This window comes from Coffea arabica, chromosome 2c, assembly GCF_036785885.1.
Source record: "Coffea arabica cultivar ET-39 chromosome 2c, Coffea Arabica ET-39 HiFi, whole genome shotgun sequence".
In the NCBI taxonomy this organism is placed as follows: domain Eukaryota; kingdom Viridiplantae; phylum Streptophyta; class Magnoliopsida; order Gentianales; family Rubiaceae; genus Coffea; species Coffea arabica.
In genome coordinates this window covers 1954007-1973524 of record NC_092312.1, presented here as the reverse complement: position 1 = coordinate 1973524, position 19518 = coordinate 1954007, and the positions used below count along the sequence as shown (strand labels likewise).

General features: G+C 37.5%; 2 protein-coding genes across 2 annotated transcripts; one reads left to right on the top strand and one right to left on the bottom strand.

Annotated features, from left to right (window-relative positions):
* Positions 1-1595: 1595 nt before the first annotated feature.
* LOC113724971 (uncharacterized) lies at positions 1596-3066 on the top strand. The gene is made up of 3 exons (XM_027247896.2): positions 1596-1810; positions 2141-2216; positions 2372-3066. Exons 1-3 carry the CDS (start codon positions 1805-1807, stop codon positions 2800-2802), a joined length of 513 nt encoding a protein of 170 aa, XP_027103697.1. The 5' UTR covers positions 1596-1804; the 3' UTR covers positions 2803-3066.
* Positions 3067-14256: 11190 nt separating this feature from the next.
* LOC113724967 (DUF21 domain-containing protein At5g52790-like) lies at positions 14257-18208 on the bottom strand. Its single transcript, XM_027247891.2, has 11 exons — positions 18025-18208; positions 17861-17937; positions 17687-17770; positions 17491-17604; positions 17023-17109; positions 16728-16867; positions 16560-16647; positions 16162-16235; positions 15820-16004; positions 15097-15323; positions 14257-14301 (listed from the first exon to the last, which is right to left on the bottom strand). Exons 1-11 carry the CDS (start codon positions 18203-18205, stop codon positions 14257-14259), a joined length of 1302 nt encoding a protein of 433 aa, XP_027103692.2. The 5' UTR covers positions 18206-18208.
* Between the last annotated feature and the right edge of the window lie 1310 nt (positions 18209-19518).

Below are 19518 nucleotides of genomic sequence, written 5' to 3'. Positions count from 1 at the left end.
CCTTAAATTTTGTTCCATCAACACGTTGGTCCCCTCTTATTTGAATTTGATCAGTCTTCCTCTTTTTCTTTCTATTTTTTTCCCCGATGCAATACAAGGGGTCTATTGGCTCTTACAATTTGACTTTTATTGGCTTATTGAAAGCCTTTTAAAACAGCTATTTTGGTCGCTTGCAATCCATCACCTACTCTATATTAGGGAGAGGGGTGATCAAGCCCTTACGATCTATCGCCTCGATAGGAATTGTTACGATTACAGTTCCAAAACTTGCAACTTTTTATTTCGATTGCTCTCAATTATGGTTCCGATCACTTCTCGTTACATTTGATCACTTTTGGTTGCCAAAATTGATTTCAACAAAATGTAGCAATAAATTTAGAATAAGGGAGTGCTAAAAGAATAAATAAATGTAAAAGAAAAATAAGACGCTTATTGTATTAATAGTTGACAAGGTAAAGAAAAGTAATGCAAATCTCATGCAAAAAATACCTTACATTTATTGAACGTTTTAAATAAAATGACATATACATAAATTTCTCGTTGAAATTGGAACGCAAAAGGAGAAATGGCTTAATGTACCAATATAGTTGGATAGGGATGGTTGGAGTCAGTCTAAATGCGTCAAGTCCAATGTCAATTTTAATGAACCTAAACCGAATCTTCAAAATTATCGAAGTTGGTTCTAATTTTGGTTTTGACAAATCGTGGTTCCGGTTCCGGTTCAAACATATCAGCACCAGAAAGATCATCTATTGATGTTAGATCGTCCTCGTGGTTTTAAAAAGTTTACTTTCGGATAGAGATGCCAATTGATTGACACAGCTCGCTGTTTCCTCACCACAAAAAAAGAAAAAAAAAAAAAAAAGCGTTATCACGTAACCCTCGCCGTCCAAAATAGTTTAAAGCAAGAACCGGCCCTATTCTCTTTAGAGTTAAAAAAATATATATTTATTTATATATGTGTGTGTGTGTGTGTGTGTGAGAGGAGGGGCAGCAACCGTCCGAAAGGTTCCTGGCTGATCAAAAATAATTGTATATCGTTTCACGTCGCGGTGGAATTTATAAAATTTTATTCTATAATTATATATTGTTAAAAATAAATTATATCGTGTGCATATAATATTATATTTTGTGCATTTTGCACAAATTTGTTCAGACCGATTTTCGTTGGAGCAGTAGTAACAAAAAATAATCCTAATTAATAACACGACGCGCGGTGGTCCGCCGGTTAGTTCCGGGAAAATGCACCATATGGTGGCAGCCCCGCGAAAAACGATGTCGCTTTTTTCAGCACAATTGGCTTTGTCTGAGGTATGAGACTGTGAGTCGCATGACGTAGTGCTTGAAAAATACGCTCAACTTTACGGCTTTACCCTTCCTCTCTCTCTGTTGGGAGACAATCTTGACTAAGATTAGCAAACAGCAGAGCCACCTTGACTCGTACTTTGACTCGGGGGCCTCGCACTCCTTTATTTTCAGGGCCATTAGCAGCAATCCATCCGCACCCGCGACTTTTCTAGTCGTCGGTTCTACGTTACTCGTGGCAGTGGTCTGGTCTGGTGCTATAAATTGGGTTCAAGACTTGGAAGGCAGCTGAAGCGGGACAAAACACCGCCCAAAATAAACTCGTCTCTCTCTCTCTCTCTCTCTCTCTCTCTTTCCTTTTCCCTTTCTCGTCTTCGTTTCTCTCTTATTTTCCTTGGATTTCTCTATCCACGGGCTACAAAAGCTGAATATTCCCTTCCTCTGTCTCGCTTAATTTAAGCCTCCAACTGCAGCTCTCCCCCAGCTTTGCCCAGAGAAAATGAAGGTTAGGCAGCTCTCTCGTCATAAATCCGTTTCCCGTTGAGCTTGACTACTCGTTCTTAATCATATTTGGGTGCTTACCCGTTTCATAATCGCAATAGTAGTACGGTAGCATATTATTTTCTGGTGCTTCTTTTAGCGGTAATAGTAGTAGTATTAACATGAAAAGATTTTTTCTGATTCTTGAACAAAAACCAGCGTACGCTTAAAAAGTTGTGTACCTTTTTGCAATATATATATTTTTTCTTTTTTGCTTTTAGCCTCACGAGTTGTCTTGAATCCCTCTATAAACTGTTTAAGCTAATTCGTGTTTCTCATCCTGGCTTTATGACAGAAAGTGGTGTTGAAAGTGGAATTTCATGATGACAAAGTGAAACAAAAAGTCATGCAAAAGGTGTCTGGCCTCGTAGGTATGTGTACATATTGTGCAAGCTGTCCTTTGATTCCTTTCATTCTAGTACCACTACTAGATTACAATGAAAGGGTCCATCCATATATCCCCCAAAAAAAACACAAAAGATTTCATCAAAACTGGATTAATTTGGTCCAAACTAATCTTACACAGGGATTGAGTCAGTTGCAATAGAAAGCAAGGACAAGAAACTGACTGTAGTCGGTGACATTGATCCGGTCGGCATAGTTTCCAAATTAAGGAAGCTCTGTCACACTGAAATAGTGTCTGTTGGACCAGCAAAAGAGCCGGAGAAGAAGAAGGACGAGTCACAAAAGAAAGATGACCCCAAAAAGGGAGGGGACGAAAAGAAGGGAGGAGGAGGTGGTGGTGGAGATAACAAGAAGAACGAATCAAAAGGTGATGCCGTGAAAGCCTACCCGGCACTTCCCCCGCCGCCATCTTTTCAGCAACATTACCTACCGGCCTATCACCAAAACTACCAGCCACCGATGCCGTATCAGTACCATCATTACCCGCCAACAGCGCCGGCATACTACGCCAGGAGTGCGGAGGAGGATCCAAATTCTTGCGTCATATGCTAACTTCCAAGGATTAGATGAACTTCTTCGTCTTGAACCATGCAAGTATCTCCCATTAGACGCCGGCAATGCCAGTTTCGTCTTTTATATATATTTTTTTAATTTTTGGGTGTCAATCCTAAGGATAATTATTGTTAGTACGCAGTGGTGTTTGAGAAGTCAAGAAGAGAGGGGGGCTGTTTTGTACAATGTACAGTAGGCGATGCTTTCAATGATGATCTAGTTGTTAATAATTTTTTAGTTGAATGCCGTGTTGGCTTTGGTTTATTTCTTTATTTATTTGTTGTTGGTTTTGGTTGATTGTGGGATATTTTGTATATTCATCTTCCATGGTTCCATATCATCCATGCAAAGGACAATTCTGTCGATTCTCGTACAATGGACAACCATACAAATCGAAATGTTTCGCTATATGCTAGTGCTAGAAGAGTATTCAAATTTGTCCGCCCGTTTGGCAAGTAGGAGTATTATGCACAACTTTTTCAACTACGGACCCCACTCAGGAATTTTAGTCCTACGCGACCAAACAAAGCCGGTGGCACTTCGTTTTCCACGAAATGAACAACCATGGAAAGGTGATATCATCATGAAGAATGAATGACTGCCTCTCGAAACATTCTCTATTCAGTCTAGTGTTGCCGTCAAAGCTTGGGCTACTAGTCTATGGTTACATTTCAAACACGGTTAGGTTGTGTTTGGATTGCATTTTCCATGATTTTTCATGAAAAAATTATTGTAGCGATTTGATGTATGTGAGGAAAAAAGATAATAGAAAAATGTGATCACGGAAAATAACGTAATTTTCCGATGAAAAGTTGCAATCCAAGCAAGGCCTTAATTTACGAATAAATCTCTTCTTTAAACAAAAAAAATCTCTCTTTAGACTGTAAATTTTGAAATTCAATCTAGGACGTCAAGTGGGTCAATGGGTTCCTCTAACCCAGACGGGCTTCCATTTAATTTTTTACACAACTCGATTGAATGTCCCCTTCTTTTTAGGCCTTGTTTGCTGTTGTAGTACTTTTAGTTATTAAAAATACTTTTAAAATGCTTGATAAATATCATTTCATAAAATTAGAGGTAGAGTTTTTTATGTAAAAAATACTTTTAATAAAAACTCAAAATTAGTACTTTTAGAGTAACTTTTGTGATTTAAAAAATAAAATATCAAATTTAATCATTTTATCCTATATTATGCACAAAATAAAGAGATAAACACTTTTAATAAATTTTAAATTACACATTACCTAATACAATAAATACTTATTAAACTATGACCCCGTTTGGCAAGTGAGTTTTTTATGTGTTTGTCTAAAATTTTACTGTAATTTACTGTAGAAGTTGTAGACAAAAATTGTAAGATGAAAATTTTTTTTTCCTTTTCTTTTTCTTTTTTCTTTTCTTTCTTCCCTTCCTCTTCCCTTCCCCATTCCCTCTCCCGAAAAACCTGCCAAATGAAGCAGCAAAAGAGATTTTTTTTTTTTTTTGCTTTTTCTCTCTCCCCCTCTCCTGTCCGCCACCCCTCCCTCTCCCTCCCCCGCCATCCCTCTTCTCCCTCTTCCCTTCTCCCCTCTCCCCTTCCCTCTCTCCCTTTCGTCGCCCACCAACTCTCCGTCCCTCCTGCCAAATGAAGTAGTAACAGAAACTTTTTTTTTCTTTTTTTGGCAATTTTTCCTCTCCCTCTCCTCCCCTCCCATCTCTTTCCCTCGTTGGACAAAGTAGCAACAGATTTTTTTTTTTTTTTTTACAATTTTCCCTCTCCCTCCCCCTTGCCTGGTGCAATCTAGTCTCGCGACCAAATCAACTAGAGAGGAAGAGGGATGGTGATGGGGGAGAAAAGAGGGAAAGAGAGAGGGAAAAAGGAAAAAAAGGGAGGACCAGATTGGGCAAAAGGGGAGGATGGCGGGGGAGAGGGGAAAGGGAAAATTGCAAAAAAGAAAAAAAAACTGGCACTGGAAGAGGTAATCGGCGCCGAAATTGGTGGCGAATGTGGTGGCCAGCAACGAAGGTGATAGTGAGTTGGAGTGGGGGAGGAAGTAGAAGAAAATGGGAAAGGAATTTTTTTTTTGTGTGTGTTTTGGGTATTTTGAAGTGTGTAGGTAAAAAATTTTAAAAAGTTTTTTAGGTTATTATAACTAAAGTTGGTAAAAAGCTGGTAGGAGGCAAATTTGGATAAAAACCTATTTGCCAAACAGGTCATATGTCTCCAAATAATATATTTAAAAGTACTTAAACAGTTAATAAATATTTTTATTAAAATCTCAACTCATAAAGTATTTTTCAATAAACTACTGCAACTCCAAACGGCTCTTAGCATAGAACTACGTAGGTGATTCAAAAACAATGTTGAATTTCAACAAAAATTTTAAATGTTTGGCTCCTTTTTTGCCCTTTATCATTTTTCTTAATCTGTGGCAAAAAAAAAAAAACATTTGAAAGAGGAGCAGTATTAGCAGTGGAACGGGCAAGTTCATGACAAGTATGTACTCAGGGATAAATTCCTGGAAACCCCCCCGCCCCTCTAGCGTTGTGCAAACTCAGGCCCCGGATGCACAGCTCCATGTGCAATCGCTCGTGAATTTAAAACTATTTCAACCATTCAACTGTAGCAGGTCGGAGGAAAAATGGTCCCTATGTAGTTCCGTAACCATTTGTCCGTTCGCAAGACCAGTTACGCTTGCAAGTTAGTGCTGGATTTTACTTTGGGAAAATGAGACAAATCGCCCCTCGCATATTGCGTATGATAAAATTCAGTTCTTCAGAATGAAAATGATCAATTTTAATCCCTAATATGATAAAAAAGTGATCGATTTTGGTCCTTCGACGTATTTTCATGTCATTTTTAATCGGAATGAGTTGGAGATCCACAACGTGTTCCAGATTTTAAGGGTAAAATTGATAAATCAAGTAGTGGGTTGACTGCAAATGTAAAGGACCCACCTCCATATGCTCCCATTAACTTCCAAAAGCACAGCCACCTTCAATTGAATCATCCCACCTCCATCCCCTGCCATAATCCTCCTCCGTGCGTGTAGTCCCATCTTTGCTCCCATAGCTACAAGGATCCTGCAAATCCATCCACCTATATACATCCCCACCACATACATCATCTGGAAGCTTCTCCTGGTCGATCAAACAAGCCGCGCCTCTTCCCCTATAACCCCTACCCACACCATCCACCGGCTAACTCAATAGTATTCACAACCGACCCATTTAAAAAACTACCATTACCGTAGTGGCGCCGAAGGTGAGTAGTCCAGGTGAAACAAGAATAATCGAAGTCGCCGGAATCATCATCTAAGTCAAAATCGGCGTCACCCCCTACTGACCTGGACTAAAGTACCATAACCGTAGCTCGGAATCAAAAGCAAACCTATTGTCAGTATCACTACTCATTGCTCAACAAATTTCAAGAAACAACTTATCTTATAATAGGCGCAGCCAGAGAACCTTTTTCCTACATTGTCAAAGATCCATGAAGTTTTCAGCCTTGTAAGTACACCACAATCACAGTTTGGGGTTGACATGGATTCTCCATATTTGCTCTGTCATTTTGTCGATGAAAGTTGGATTCCTAAAGTGAAGAAGAAGACCTACTTCAGAGAAGAAATTGGTCCTTTACATTAGCAGTCAACGCACCATTTGGGTTGTCAATTTTACCCTTAAAAATTGGAACGCACAGTGGGTCCCTAACTCATTCCGATTAAAAATGGCCTGAAAATGCGTTGGAGGTCCAAAACCGATCACTTTTAATATGTTAGGAACTAAAATCGATCAATTTTATTTTGAGGGACTGAATTTTATCATACGCAATATGTGAGGGACGGTTTGTCTAATTTTCCCAAAACTTATTCAGGAGGCTCTAGCTGGAGAAGCATTCGATTCTTCAAGACAGAGCCGGCGACGGAACGAATTACGGAGTACTACTACTACTACTGCTCGTGCGTCGGAGGCGGCCTTTGTTGTTTTTAACGAACTTCGCTGTTCTTATGCTAGGTAACCAATTTAACACAGAAAGAAAAAAGGAAAGATTGATTAGGATATTTTTTGTAGGTAAGTAGAGTCCAAAGTCCGTGGCGCTCGGGAAAGTCTTACCGTTGGGCAGCCCTTCAAGTCATTAAGATTTGGGTCAAAAGGCTTTTAGATTTGAGACCACTTAATAAAGGGGGCAATTATTTCACAAGTTGAGAGAATTCGTATGAATGAATCCTAGATGTATTAATTAAAGGGATAATATCAGAAACCTCTCTTGAGATTTCTCTTAATATTACTTACCTGCTTTAGTAAATATAAAAAGACTATATTAACTCTCACTCGGCATATAATTCATAACATATCAAATAAATGGAGGTCAAAAATTGAAAAAAAAAAAGAAACTAAAGTAGCTTTCTTCTTTTTCCTTTTCTCCATCATTCTTCCTTACTCATATTTTTTGGACGACTATGTGATATTTTATTTATAAATTATAATAAATTAAATTTTATTTATTTTTTACTTTTTGTGATTGTGATAAAGTGGAGTATGATTTATTTGCTTATTTTGAGTTGATTTTATAATGATTGGTACAGTTAATGGTTTAATCAAGGGTTGAGAAGTTGTTGGAAAAAAAATATAAATTCATAAGAAATCGATTTTGAACATAAAGAATTACATTGATGTAAGTGTATTTCTTTTCAATTATTTTTTTTATTTTTCAAATTTATATTTTATATGGGGTATATTATTGCCATGCGGTAGTACTGCAAGAGATTATTTTTTGTAGGTGATGATTTTCTTGAAATGAATAAAGTGGTTTAGAAATAATTTTACTTAGTAAGTGAAAGGGTAGTTTAGGATTTTTAAAAATTTTGTTACACAAATAACAAAAATAAGAGAGATAAGTGATAGTTTAAAAATTTTAGAATAGGCAAGTGATATTAAGAGAAATCTCTAGGGACGTTTCTGATATTATCCCTTAATTCAAATGCAAAGACAAGTACTCGCGGACAGTAATAGAGAATCTTTCCGTCAGCATTATTGTCAAGAATCAAACGGAGGAATGAAGTCAAAAATTTTATTTACTAGTGGAAAGAATTAAGGGGAAGTGATCATCAAACATTGAAAAAATGTTGCGTCATCGGTCATCGTCCCACAATTCCTCTCGTCAAAATGATGGGACTGGGCGTTTCAGGAAAAAAAAGCATGCCACTAGTACTAGTTGATGGAAATATCAAAGAAGGGGAAAAGGAGTGGTAGGGCACCTGATGGTCAGACGGACCGGAAATGTTGCCGAGAAGAAAAAATGATACTCCGCAAAAGCAATGCTGGGCCTGCATATTTTGATATCTGGACCAAATTATACTCCATGTCCTTTTCAAGTTTTATCTTTTCAATTTGTTCACTCGCTTCTAATAGTTTCGTATGGGGTTTGACGATTGCGCCAGCAAGCAGGAATCGTTTCGCATTTTTTAATACAGCGCCATTCGAGACAGATGGACGATAGTGATAAAAATTAAGCTTCCTTTGGATTTGACGAATTGGAGGGAGGGAGATGCGAACAAACAGATGACTAGTAGAAGGGATATGGTTTTTTTTTTTTTTTGTCATTTTCACTGCTATTAAAATTGATTTTCTAGGAGAGGATTGAAAGGTAAGAGGCTGAATGTCCTGTTCTTTTACCTAACTTTAAGTTTACTGCCTAATTCCTTTGAGACACTTGTTATTATTTCCTTTTTCTTTTCCCCTCAAAGCATTATATATGCAGAGACATACGCACTTCTATTTTCCCAAATGATACAAAAGAAAACCATTTTTCTTTCATTTCTTCTCAATCGGGTTAATATCTTTTCCTTTCTTCTTCTTCTTCGTAAAACCAGGAGAAATTCAGATTCAACAAAAATTAAAGAAGCTACAGGTGTTCCAGGGAGACAGACGCTAAAAGGGATAAGACCATTAGCAATAATATTACCACATGATTGAAATAGTCATTTGATTGAAACTTCTTTGAACCTAGAAAGAAGGATCCAATAATCAGACAAACGAAAAACACAGCTAATAAAAGTTTAAAGTATGATTATCAACAACATCAACACAATCAACTTGAATTTACAGTGACTAACAACCAGAGGTCGACCAAATTTTGGAGGATGGTTTGATTGTTATATGAGAACATAAAGCAAAGAAACAGTTGTGATTACAGCTGCAACCTTGTGGATCATATGGAGGAATTGGAACCAAATATTTTTTGAAGATAAAGCTAGAGAAGTTGGGCAAATTGGGGAACATGCTAGAGTTTTCATGAAGGAGTATTGGAGCATACGCACAAAAGATGGGGCATGTGATGCGACAGCCGAGAGTACGATCCAAACTGAGTAACTGAGTGGCAACGAGCTGAGCGAACTATGGATGAGCGGACTGGTGCTAGCCGGATGGCATGAACTGACCTACAAGAGAGTGAACAGCAGGGCTAGTTCCCCATTGTGACTTCAACGATCAAATCAGTAATAGCTAAGGGTAAAGCAACAGTATTGATTGTTGTAGATGACGTGCCTTTTATTGTTTTGTGATGCTATATTTTTAGGGTTTTAGGTAGTAGTTTCCTTATAAGATTATGAGTCTTATTAGAAACGGATTTTTCTTAGGGTTCCGTCTGCTGGTTCTAAAAGGTTTGGGAGCCGCGACTTGCTAGGCCCATCTAGCTCAGAGGTGGTGACCTTGCCCGAACTGGCACCTCACCTGTCCGAGCTGATCCGGTCGAGCTGACAAGTCATCATGTCCGAACGGACACGTGACTCTGGTGGATTGGTTCCACTACAGCACGCATCTATTAGAATCATGGCAAATGGGTAGCACCAGGAGAAAACTTGTTAAAAAGCAATGTGGATGGAGCCTTCATGGAGGACGGAGCTGGAACGGGACTATTGTTAGCTAGTTTTGAATATGTCAGAATTAGTCACGGGAGTACGGCCAATAATATTCCTGCCCACATTACATTTATTATGTCAAAAATGTCATAGAATTTGGTTTGTGGACTTTCCCAAGACTATCGTTGATGCTGTAACCATAGGTTCATCATGAAAGAAAGTAGGCTTGTCAACGGGTTGGATCTGGGTCGAAATTCATTATTTCAGACCCGGCACACTATATCGGATCCGGACCCGACCCGTTTATCCGACGGATCTTTTACTTTATGTTCCGGATCCGAGTCTACCTGAAAAAAACTAACAAAATTTATAATTCTTAAAAAAATGAGAAAAAAACATATATTTATAAACTAATTTCTAACTAATACAAAAAAAATCAAATAAGAAAAGAAATCAAATTAACCATACTCAAATATATCACTCTAATCAAATTATATTGATTAGGATCCGGGTCCAATTATATTGATTACTCAAATACATCATCTTAATCAAATTATATTAATAAATATATATTTTTTAAATTATTAATCTATTTATATCCGGATTCAGGTCCAATACGGGTCGGAATACTATATTCCATATCCGACCCGTTTTTACTTGACAAAATGGATCCGGATCCGAGTCCGGGTAACGAAACTAAATCCCTACCCATATCCGGATAAATTTTACGGATCCGATTCGGGTCCGGATCCGGAACCGTTTACAGCCCTAAATGAAAGCCTACAAATGTTCTTCCAAAAAAAAAAAAAAAAACAGATGTCGACCAAATCCTCCACGTCACAATCCTAAAGCCTCTTATCAGGCTTCCACGCCAACTTTTCCATGCTTATCAAGAGCTGAAAAACAGTAGGTCGGTTTAAAAACCATCATAATTTGGGGGAAAAATTGTAAATATTTTATTTTGCTTGCATAAAAAATATAATTTTTAATTATCTTATTATTTTAAGTACATTACATCACAAAAAATGTTATAAAATTATTAAAAAAAAATTTCTAAATAATCTGCTATTCAAATAATTTTTATCTCCTATAGTGCTAAGTCTGAACCAAGTTTTGCCTGAGGTAGGCGTAGAGTTGTAAGCTCATCCATGAATCACGTGACATGGTAAGTGCCTGTTTGATAACATAAAAAAGTGTTGAAACTGAATTCATTCAAACATTCAGATGTTGTGGGTGTTTGATAAATTAAAATTCACCTGCTGAACTTATTAAGTGGTGCTGAATTTGTATGTATTTTTTTCAGCACAAGAATCGTAGCTGAATGCTTAATTTGATAAGAATCAAGAGATTTACTTCAACTACTTTATCTTATCTACCAAATATATCCCTATTTGTTAATTACATTCAAAATTATTATCTAATTAAACAACCTAATATTCCCTATTCAAAATCCTTATCTAATTAGTCAAAACGACCTGATATTCTCTATTCAAATTTTTTTTTAACAATAGTATTTTTTTTGCAGTAATTTTCATCCACAAACATTTTTATTTTGATATATATTTTTTTGTGCAGATAAATATTATTTATGTGATGCAGCTTATCCACACACACGTGGGTTTATGACACCATATCGAAATATTAGATATTGGTTGTCTGATTTTCGAAATGCTTCTCGTCCAAGATCAAAAGAAGAACGCTTTAACCAAGCACATGCAAGATTGAGAAATGTAATTGAACGTGCTTTTGGAGTATTAAAAGCTTGTTTTCTCATTCTCAAAATGATGAAACCATACCATTTTCTCACACAAAGAAACATTGTCATTGTATGCATTGTTCTTCACAATCATTGTCATTTTCATACCTAACAATTTTAAGTTAATTAAATCATAAGTTCTATTTTCTTTTTGGATTAAAAGATAGAAGGACAAAATTGTACAATTTAGCTTATTAAGCATTAAGTTATGAATATTTATCAAACACTATAAATAGGTTCAGCATTAAGATTCAGACATTCATATATCTCTTTTCAGTGCTTCAAATTCAGCAAATTAATTATTTTAGTATTCAGCATTCAGAATTCAGAATTCAGTGTTATCAAACGGAGCCTAAGTACCCATATCAGTTATTTTGGATTGGCCTTTCAAACCAAAAAAAAAAAAAAAGGGAAAAAGTTGTTTTTGGACTGGTCAAGTAAGGTCCAGAGTAACTTCCTTAAAATTGACGCTCACAATGTGTCAAACTGCGAAAATAGAGGAGTGATACGCAACTTGTGCTTAAGGCAAACTCGCCCAGTCCATGGCAAAGAAGGAAAAGGCCCAGCCAACAAATGAAAATCGGAGGCCCAGTTAACAGGTTTCCGTGACTTGCCACCCGGTTCTTCGTCTGTCTGCTAGGTTAGGGGAACACATTTAATCTGCATTTCAATTTTCAATGGTGCTTTATTTGTTAAGGGTACACTCATGGCTGCAATTTACTGGGGTAATTTTCACTCGCAAATTCTACACATTCCTGATTTTGCGGGCTCATGTTAAATGGATATGATTTTATATTGCTTAAAGAAATAGTACGGTCAAGGATCAGTTCCTTTTGCCACATATATGGATAATCCAATCTGTTTACTCACATGAAACGATTTTATGTTCTTATAACATTCATTGACGAAGAATACACCAATCAGTAATCCTAGATTGATTAATAGAGATAACAGTGATGTGCAATCCTTTCATGCCGATCACTCCTCTTCTTCTTCTTCTTCTTTCCATATTTCCACCCAATTCTTCTGAGCTTCTTCGAAACCAAGAAACGAGCCCTCTCTCTGTGCATCCCAACTCGTGGACAGAGTCCCGTAAGCTATCCCCAGTGCCGAAGCGCCAAAGGTGAGGAATGTCGTCAAGAAAGGTAACCAAATGGGCACATCCCACAAGTTCTGCTCCTTCATTATGCTGAAAACTTGCAGCAAGGCAACCCCGGTGACCAAAGGAACACCAACATAAAACAAGATTCTGAACATTATCCTCTCCCACACAGCCTCCGGTATCTTGTCATCATCATCATCATCCTCGCCATTTTTTCCTCCGTAGCTTTTTGCTGCAGCATGCTCTCTATCTTTTTGCTGCAGCATATTAGCTGGTGCCCTGTTGAAGCCCTTTGCTTCTGCATGTAGCCTCCAACTTTTTAGCTGAAAAGTTGCGTGGTTCAAAGTTTTGCTGTGGAGGATTGGGTTTCTTTGATTCCATGATGCTGTTCTTGGACAGTGGAGAGGCAGTGGTTCAGCACCAATGAGAATTTTATTCATGACTTCCCAGCTTGCTGGTCGATGTTTCTCACCCACTCTCTTTTATCTTCTCCTTTTTGTCGAGAAACTTGCTTATCCAAACAGATGAAAGGCAAAAATTTTTTTTTTTTGGGGTGTTGGGGGGGGGGGGGGGGTTGGATTTTCGTTTGAGGTCATTAGTATCTGTTATAGGAAGGAAGATATTTTTTGTCCAAATGAATGAGAGGCAATGCTTTTGTCCTAGTCGGCTTGTCGGTAGCGTTTGCCTTAAATATTCTTTTCAGTTTCATATGCAGTCAGTCATTTCACGCTTTCGTTTGAGGTTATTAGTATCTGTAATGGGAAGATATTTTTGTCAAATTTTGTCGGCATTAGCTCAAGGACCATCCCTAATTAGTCTAAACAGAAATACACGAAGGTAGTAAAATTTTAGGTCTCTTTTGATCTCCTGCCTTCAACTCGCAAGCAGCAAAATTAGGGTGTATGGACATAATTAAATAACTTGTAACTGCATGGTCCAATTGGATTCCAATTTTGGCTTAATCTTGAAACATGCTTCCTCCTTCAAAATTATAATATCTGAACCAAGATTTAGATCAGCCGTAGCAATATCTTTCCCCAGAATTAGTAGGCCGTAGGCTGGTAATAACTAACAGTAACTGATGTGCCCGCAGAGACCTGGAGGGTTTATGAAAAATTCCCTGCAGGCCTTAACCTCTCGTACGAGTTTCTTGACACCTGTTAAGACATGAATAAGCCTGTAACAGCAGAATTTTCAAAAATTCCTCCATTTTTTCAGAGAAAGAGAAGGCGGGGGCAAAAAAGCCATCCTAATTTCCTCAATATTGGTTACAAAAACAAGAGAGCTCAAGAGGGAGGATGGAGACAACGGGAAGGATGAAGAGGAGATTATGGATTTATAATGTTGATGTTGCAGGGTAAAATCTTTTTCTACTCAAGAAATAAAGGTAAGCTTTTGAATTTGACATACCTGCTGGGAAGATGGTGAGCTGCGAACGGGGAACAAAGAACCTGATTGTGAAGGAGAACCCAAAATCGATCTTCCCGGAGAAGCATATAGTACAGGTCTTACAACTGGAGATGGAACATATGGTAAGACTGGTGAGCGCAGCATGGGAGTGTTATAATACGAAGAAAAAGGAGATGAAGCTGGAGTTCTCCACTGAATTCGAGTGACTGAAGCTGTTGTAGGAGACGAAGGTGTTCTCTTCCAAGGTAGAGAACTCATTCTGGTTCCGCAGATAAACCTCAAATCATCCGTCTGTGTAATTGTAAAACAGATGACAAAACCTCAAGAACAATCAAAATTAGAATCACTTACTTGTTATGGACATTCAAATCAGTTTCGTCCAAAATTTCTTCCTGGAAAACAGCAAAGTTAAAGATATGTCACTTGTGAAAGCAATGATCCTTCGGAGTCCAAATTTCAGATTCTCAGGATACAAGTTAATGAGCTGAGATACAAAATGACACTGCTACTATGTATTTCCTGATAAAAAAAAAAAACTTCAAATCTCCTAGCAACCTCAAAAATTGCTGATTAGTTTAATCATTCACGTTGAATCAAAAAGTGCGCACCAAAATGTGATTAAACTATATACAAGAATATCAGAAGGAAAAGCAAAAATCGTTTTCTGATGCACAAGATATAAAGAAGGTATTTTTTGTGCGGCAGTTATGGCATATTTCCATAAGCTGATGGAGATGAGCTTTTCTTCCAATAAGGAATGAAACATAGCCAATCTTAAAAAAGGGTCAAACACACAGTTGTTCTGTAGACAAGAATCAACGGAACTTGATCTCTGCTGTCATATGCATAGGTGAGACCGAAGCTGGAAAAGAACCTGATCTGTTCATCAATTTTGTTGAAATCCATACAGCAAGTGGTACTCTATGACATTATACATATGATATTGGTAAGTTCCGCTTATTCAGCAAAACATATCAGTTGAAGGAAGATCTTGAAACATTTCTTCCATTCCACCGATGTTCACTAACAGTTGTATCAAAATGAGACATGCTAGCTTCATATAGAAAGCAGTTGTACGCTCATTAGCGGCATCTGGAATCACATTTATGATGGAAATGCAAGGAAAATTATAGAGGAAATGAGGAGAAAATGAGGAGAAAATATAAAATTTGAATTGAAATAGTTACCTGGAGGAGTTCCTCCATCACATCCCCCATAGTTATAATGCCAATTACTTCCTCATCTAGATATTTAGTTTTGAGGGTTTCCAAACTATCTTCCTCCCATTTATTAGATGCCTGAAACGCATCCTCTTGTTTCCTTGTATTCTCAACAAGAAGAATTCCAGCCTCATTATCACTACAATATGCCGAGGTAATGGAGAGGTCCACTTGACCAAATAAATGATTAGTTCCTAAGAAATAAAGAAAGACGAAGTCGGATTAATACATTGTTCTGAGTCTGGTCAGGAGACTTGAACAAAACCCACGATGGGGATTCCAACCTTAACCAAAGAGTTTTAAGCAAATTAGTCTAGAACCTTCCTCTTTATGTTGACAACAAGTACTACCATGTATTCTGCTGTTTCTAATCAGGGTTTTAGAAAGGCAATTGTAGATTTATAAACATTTCAAGGCATGAAAATATTTCAATGGCTGGATGCTAATTACAGGATTTACTACACAACTCTGGCCAGGAAATAAAAGACTTTAAATGTGCACAAAATTACGGACAAAAGTTTCATGCTATCGCATGTTGAGACTAGGAGAAGACTTGTGACACATTTTCAGGAATGCAACATGATGCGTCAGAATTAGTTCTTCAAGAAGAGTGTACACAAGAGTAAATTTTGTGCAAGCGAACCAAAGTAGACGACAGTCAAGCTATGCCAAGCTGCTTCTATTTTGTACCTTTAACATCTGTTGCCGCAGGTTCCGAGTTTGAATCTATTTGCATTCTCATAAACTTAGGCGACTCTTTGGTCTGTTCTTCTGTTTCTTTTCCATCTCTCGGAGACTTGACAACAACAGCCATGTGGCTGTGACCCTTTTGAAATAATTTCAGCACATCATACAAAGGCCAATCGTCATAAACCCTGACATTGAGCATATATGACTTTTCTAAGAACGTATCAAAGAAAAATATCATAATTAGAAGATCCCAAGACACTGGAAAAGCTAATAAGTAGCCTCTAAAAAGAGCTACTCCCAAACCATTGCGTCAAGATTTTGTTCACCAAAAAATAGTCGTACCTGGGAATTCTGCTTAAATTTATACTTCTCAGTGGAACTTTGTCTTCAGGATTGCAGAATATCAGGTTTTTCACCTAAAAAGAGGAAAATGACGCTAAAACCACAAAGCCTAAATGTAATTTGGATGACACCCTCTGGTGACTTGTTAATCATTAACATGGAAGAAGAGCAAGTATAGAATTCTAATACTAATAAATTCATCGATCAGGGTGGTTCAGAATAAACAGGTAGTAGTTTCTATAAGAAGCCCATAGAAGTAGCAAGAGATGCTAATAATAATGAGCACTCAATGATGCACAGGAAAGCAATGCATATAGGATCACAAGAAAGGCATCAAATGCTGCACTCAAACAATAAATAATCAAGCCAAGAGACAATTACACCTTGAGATTAGTTACCAAAACAAGGCCGATAACATTTTTGGGATCTTCTGAATGAATTGGAATCCGGCTATGTCCCTTGCTCATTATTAGTCTCATTGTATGCCTGAAAAATGAAAACCGACCTTAATACCACGATGGAACATTGACTCATAGGACACTAAAGAGCTGAGAGAGGTTCACTACATGTCAAGGATTGAATTTATATCAAGGGAAAAAGTTTTAGATATGGGTGTCATTGCATCTTTAGCAGTCTTTTCAGTCATGTCCAAAGCGCCATTAATGATAGTAGTTTCGTCATCAGTCAGCTCTCCACCTTTCCCTGCCTGGAAAGTAATGCAAATCTATCAGGACCATTGACACATTTATCCAAAATCAACTCAAGAATTTTCCCAAAATCAACTCAAGAATTTTCCAGCAGAAATGAAGAAAGCCATGCTCCGGTACAATCAAAGAATTGATATTCAGACAAAAGTTTCACCTTCACTGACAGCAAATCCACCAACGTCTTTAGCTGTGCTCGCCTTAGGAGTGCAGCATGGCCCTTCCCAAGGAGCCAATCCAGCAACTGCCAAATTTAAAGTCAAAACACATGATTGGAGTCCCTATCACAGTAGGTTCACTGGGAGTTTAGATAGAATAATGGAGTTCATGCCTAGAACCTCAAGTTTACATTTATTTTCTTTCTTTAGAAGTATGCTACTGTAGAAGAAGCTGTAAATTTCCTGGCAAAATTTTTTCTTTTTGAGGTGACTTTATTGATGGACCTGGTACAGAGTCGTGAACCGATGAGATATGCCGTATTACTAGCTTTTTCACATTCACTTCAAGAGTTTCAGTAACTGATATCAGCAAGCCGATGTCATTAAAATGAGCGGTTAAACGAAGCAAGAAAACTTGAATACTAGATAGTTCTTTCAGAAAAGCATTCCCAAACTTTTACCATTACCTTGCTGACTGGGTATGACACAGGAAATACAACCAGCAAGAGGAACCGGACGAAGAAAACAAATTTTGCACTTAAACTTAATCCATGTCGCGAGCAGACAGCTTGAGGAATAACCTACAAATAAGAGATACACGTGCAACAAACAAAATAATGACAAACTTTGACAACTAGACTGCCATTGAAAAGTATAGTATACCTCAGTGAAGGCTAGTACGAACGTGACGGACACAATAATAGCAGCCCAGAAAGGAAGGATTTGATCCAGGAAAATTGGGAGCGCCTAATTCCGACACAAGGTAATGACATTAGTAGAGAATACAAATGAGCAAAATGAAAAGAGGTGAAAAACGTTGTACGCAATGAAACCTACCTCGAGAGCAAGTGATTTTGCAATGAGAAGGGTACACAAGTGCAAATATTCGTTCTTAACGATAGGCAAAATCCTTGCTGTAGAGAGAAAAAGGAAAGAGGTATAAACGATCAGTAACTAGAAGTTTGGCAATATTTCAGAAGAACATGGAAAATGTGCGTCACCAGCATTTTTTTTCTCATGAGGCAAACCGGCTTTCATGAGGACTTCAAGATCAACTTGATTATATGAGAAGAGACCGAGACTAAGACCAGATGTAAGACCAGCAAATGTGACAAGGACCAAACATAGCGTTAGATACACCCAAAACTTTGGTTCACAACATGGTATGTCATCCTCCCTCATTGTGTTGGATAGCAGGTAATATAGGCTGTAAAAAAATTGCCAATGTTGTTGTAACAATTTAAAAGGACACGAGCCTTCAACAAGCTGGCGGTTGAAGTAACCAGAAGACTTTTCAACTTGAAAGAAAATGAAAATGAGAGCAACTTCAGAAGAAGAAAGGCAGAGAGTGATACACTAGGTTGTGAGGATTATTTCTACTACACCAACCTTCACATAAATGACACCTTTAGATGCCATTGCCAGTGTTGTGGTAACAATATAAAAAGGACATGAGCCTTTCACAAGCTGGCAGTTGAAGTGACCAGGAGACTTTTCAACTTAGAAGAATATAAATGAGAACAACTCTAAAGAGGATATGCAGAGTGATACACTAGGTTGTAAGGATTGTTTGTACTAGACCAACCTTCACATAAATGACACCTTTAGATGCCATTGCCAATGTTGTGGTAACAATATAAAAGGACATGAGCCTTTCACAAGCTGGAAGCTGAAATGACCAACTTTTTATAGACTCCGAAGGAAAAATTAACAGCAACAGCACTTGTAGAAAACTTACGTTAAATGTGGATAGAATTTTCAGTCCTTTACATGTAATGGCTCTAGCATAAAACTTCAGGAACAAACTTCTAGATTATGAAGGACAATTGAACTGCAGGAATTATTTAGGCGAATATCTTTCAGCCGATTTACGTAGCGAATTATGGGGCCAGACATATGGAGATGCTTTCCAGAAGGCAATGCACCATATACGTTATCCCTATATACAACCTGCCCCAGATTATGCGTTGAGAAGGTCACAGCATAACAGGGGACGGCAACCAGTGCAGCTTCTGTTCTGTTCAACTATTATATAGAAACCATTCTAGATTCTGATTCTGAAAACCTAAAAGATACTAATTTATTCCAAAAAGCGATGAATGCATGGAGCAGTTGAGGATGAAAAGTCTACTCGCAGTCCAACGCCCGTGGACTCTCGAAAGTTGGTGCAAGAGCAGCCAAGTAATGTAAGAAAAGAAAAGAAAAAAAAAAGAAGATAAAATGCTTACATATGACATATCATATATATACATATAACTAAATTATGACTCTCCCTTGTATCTATATACTTTACCTATTTTATCTTATCCATCATCTTTTGTATTTATTTACTTTTCTTTAATTAATTTTATATTTTAAAAAATATGACATCTGAAAATATATTTTAATGAGTATCCGTAGAGCACCCGTTAGATAGACCAAAAATTAAAACAAGAACTTGCGGTGACACACCTTAGTCCTGAAAGTTGGACACCCAACAAATCTAGTTATTCAAT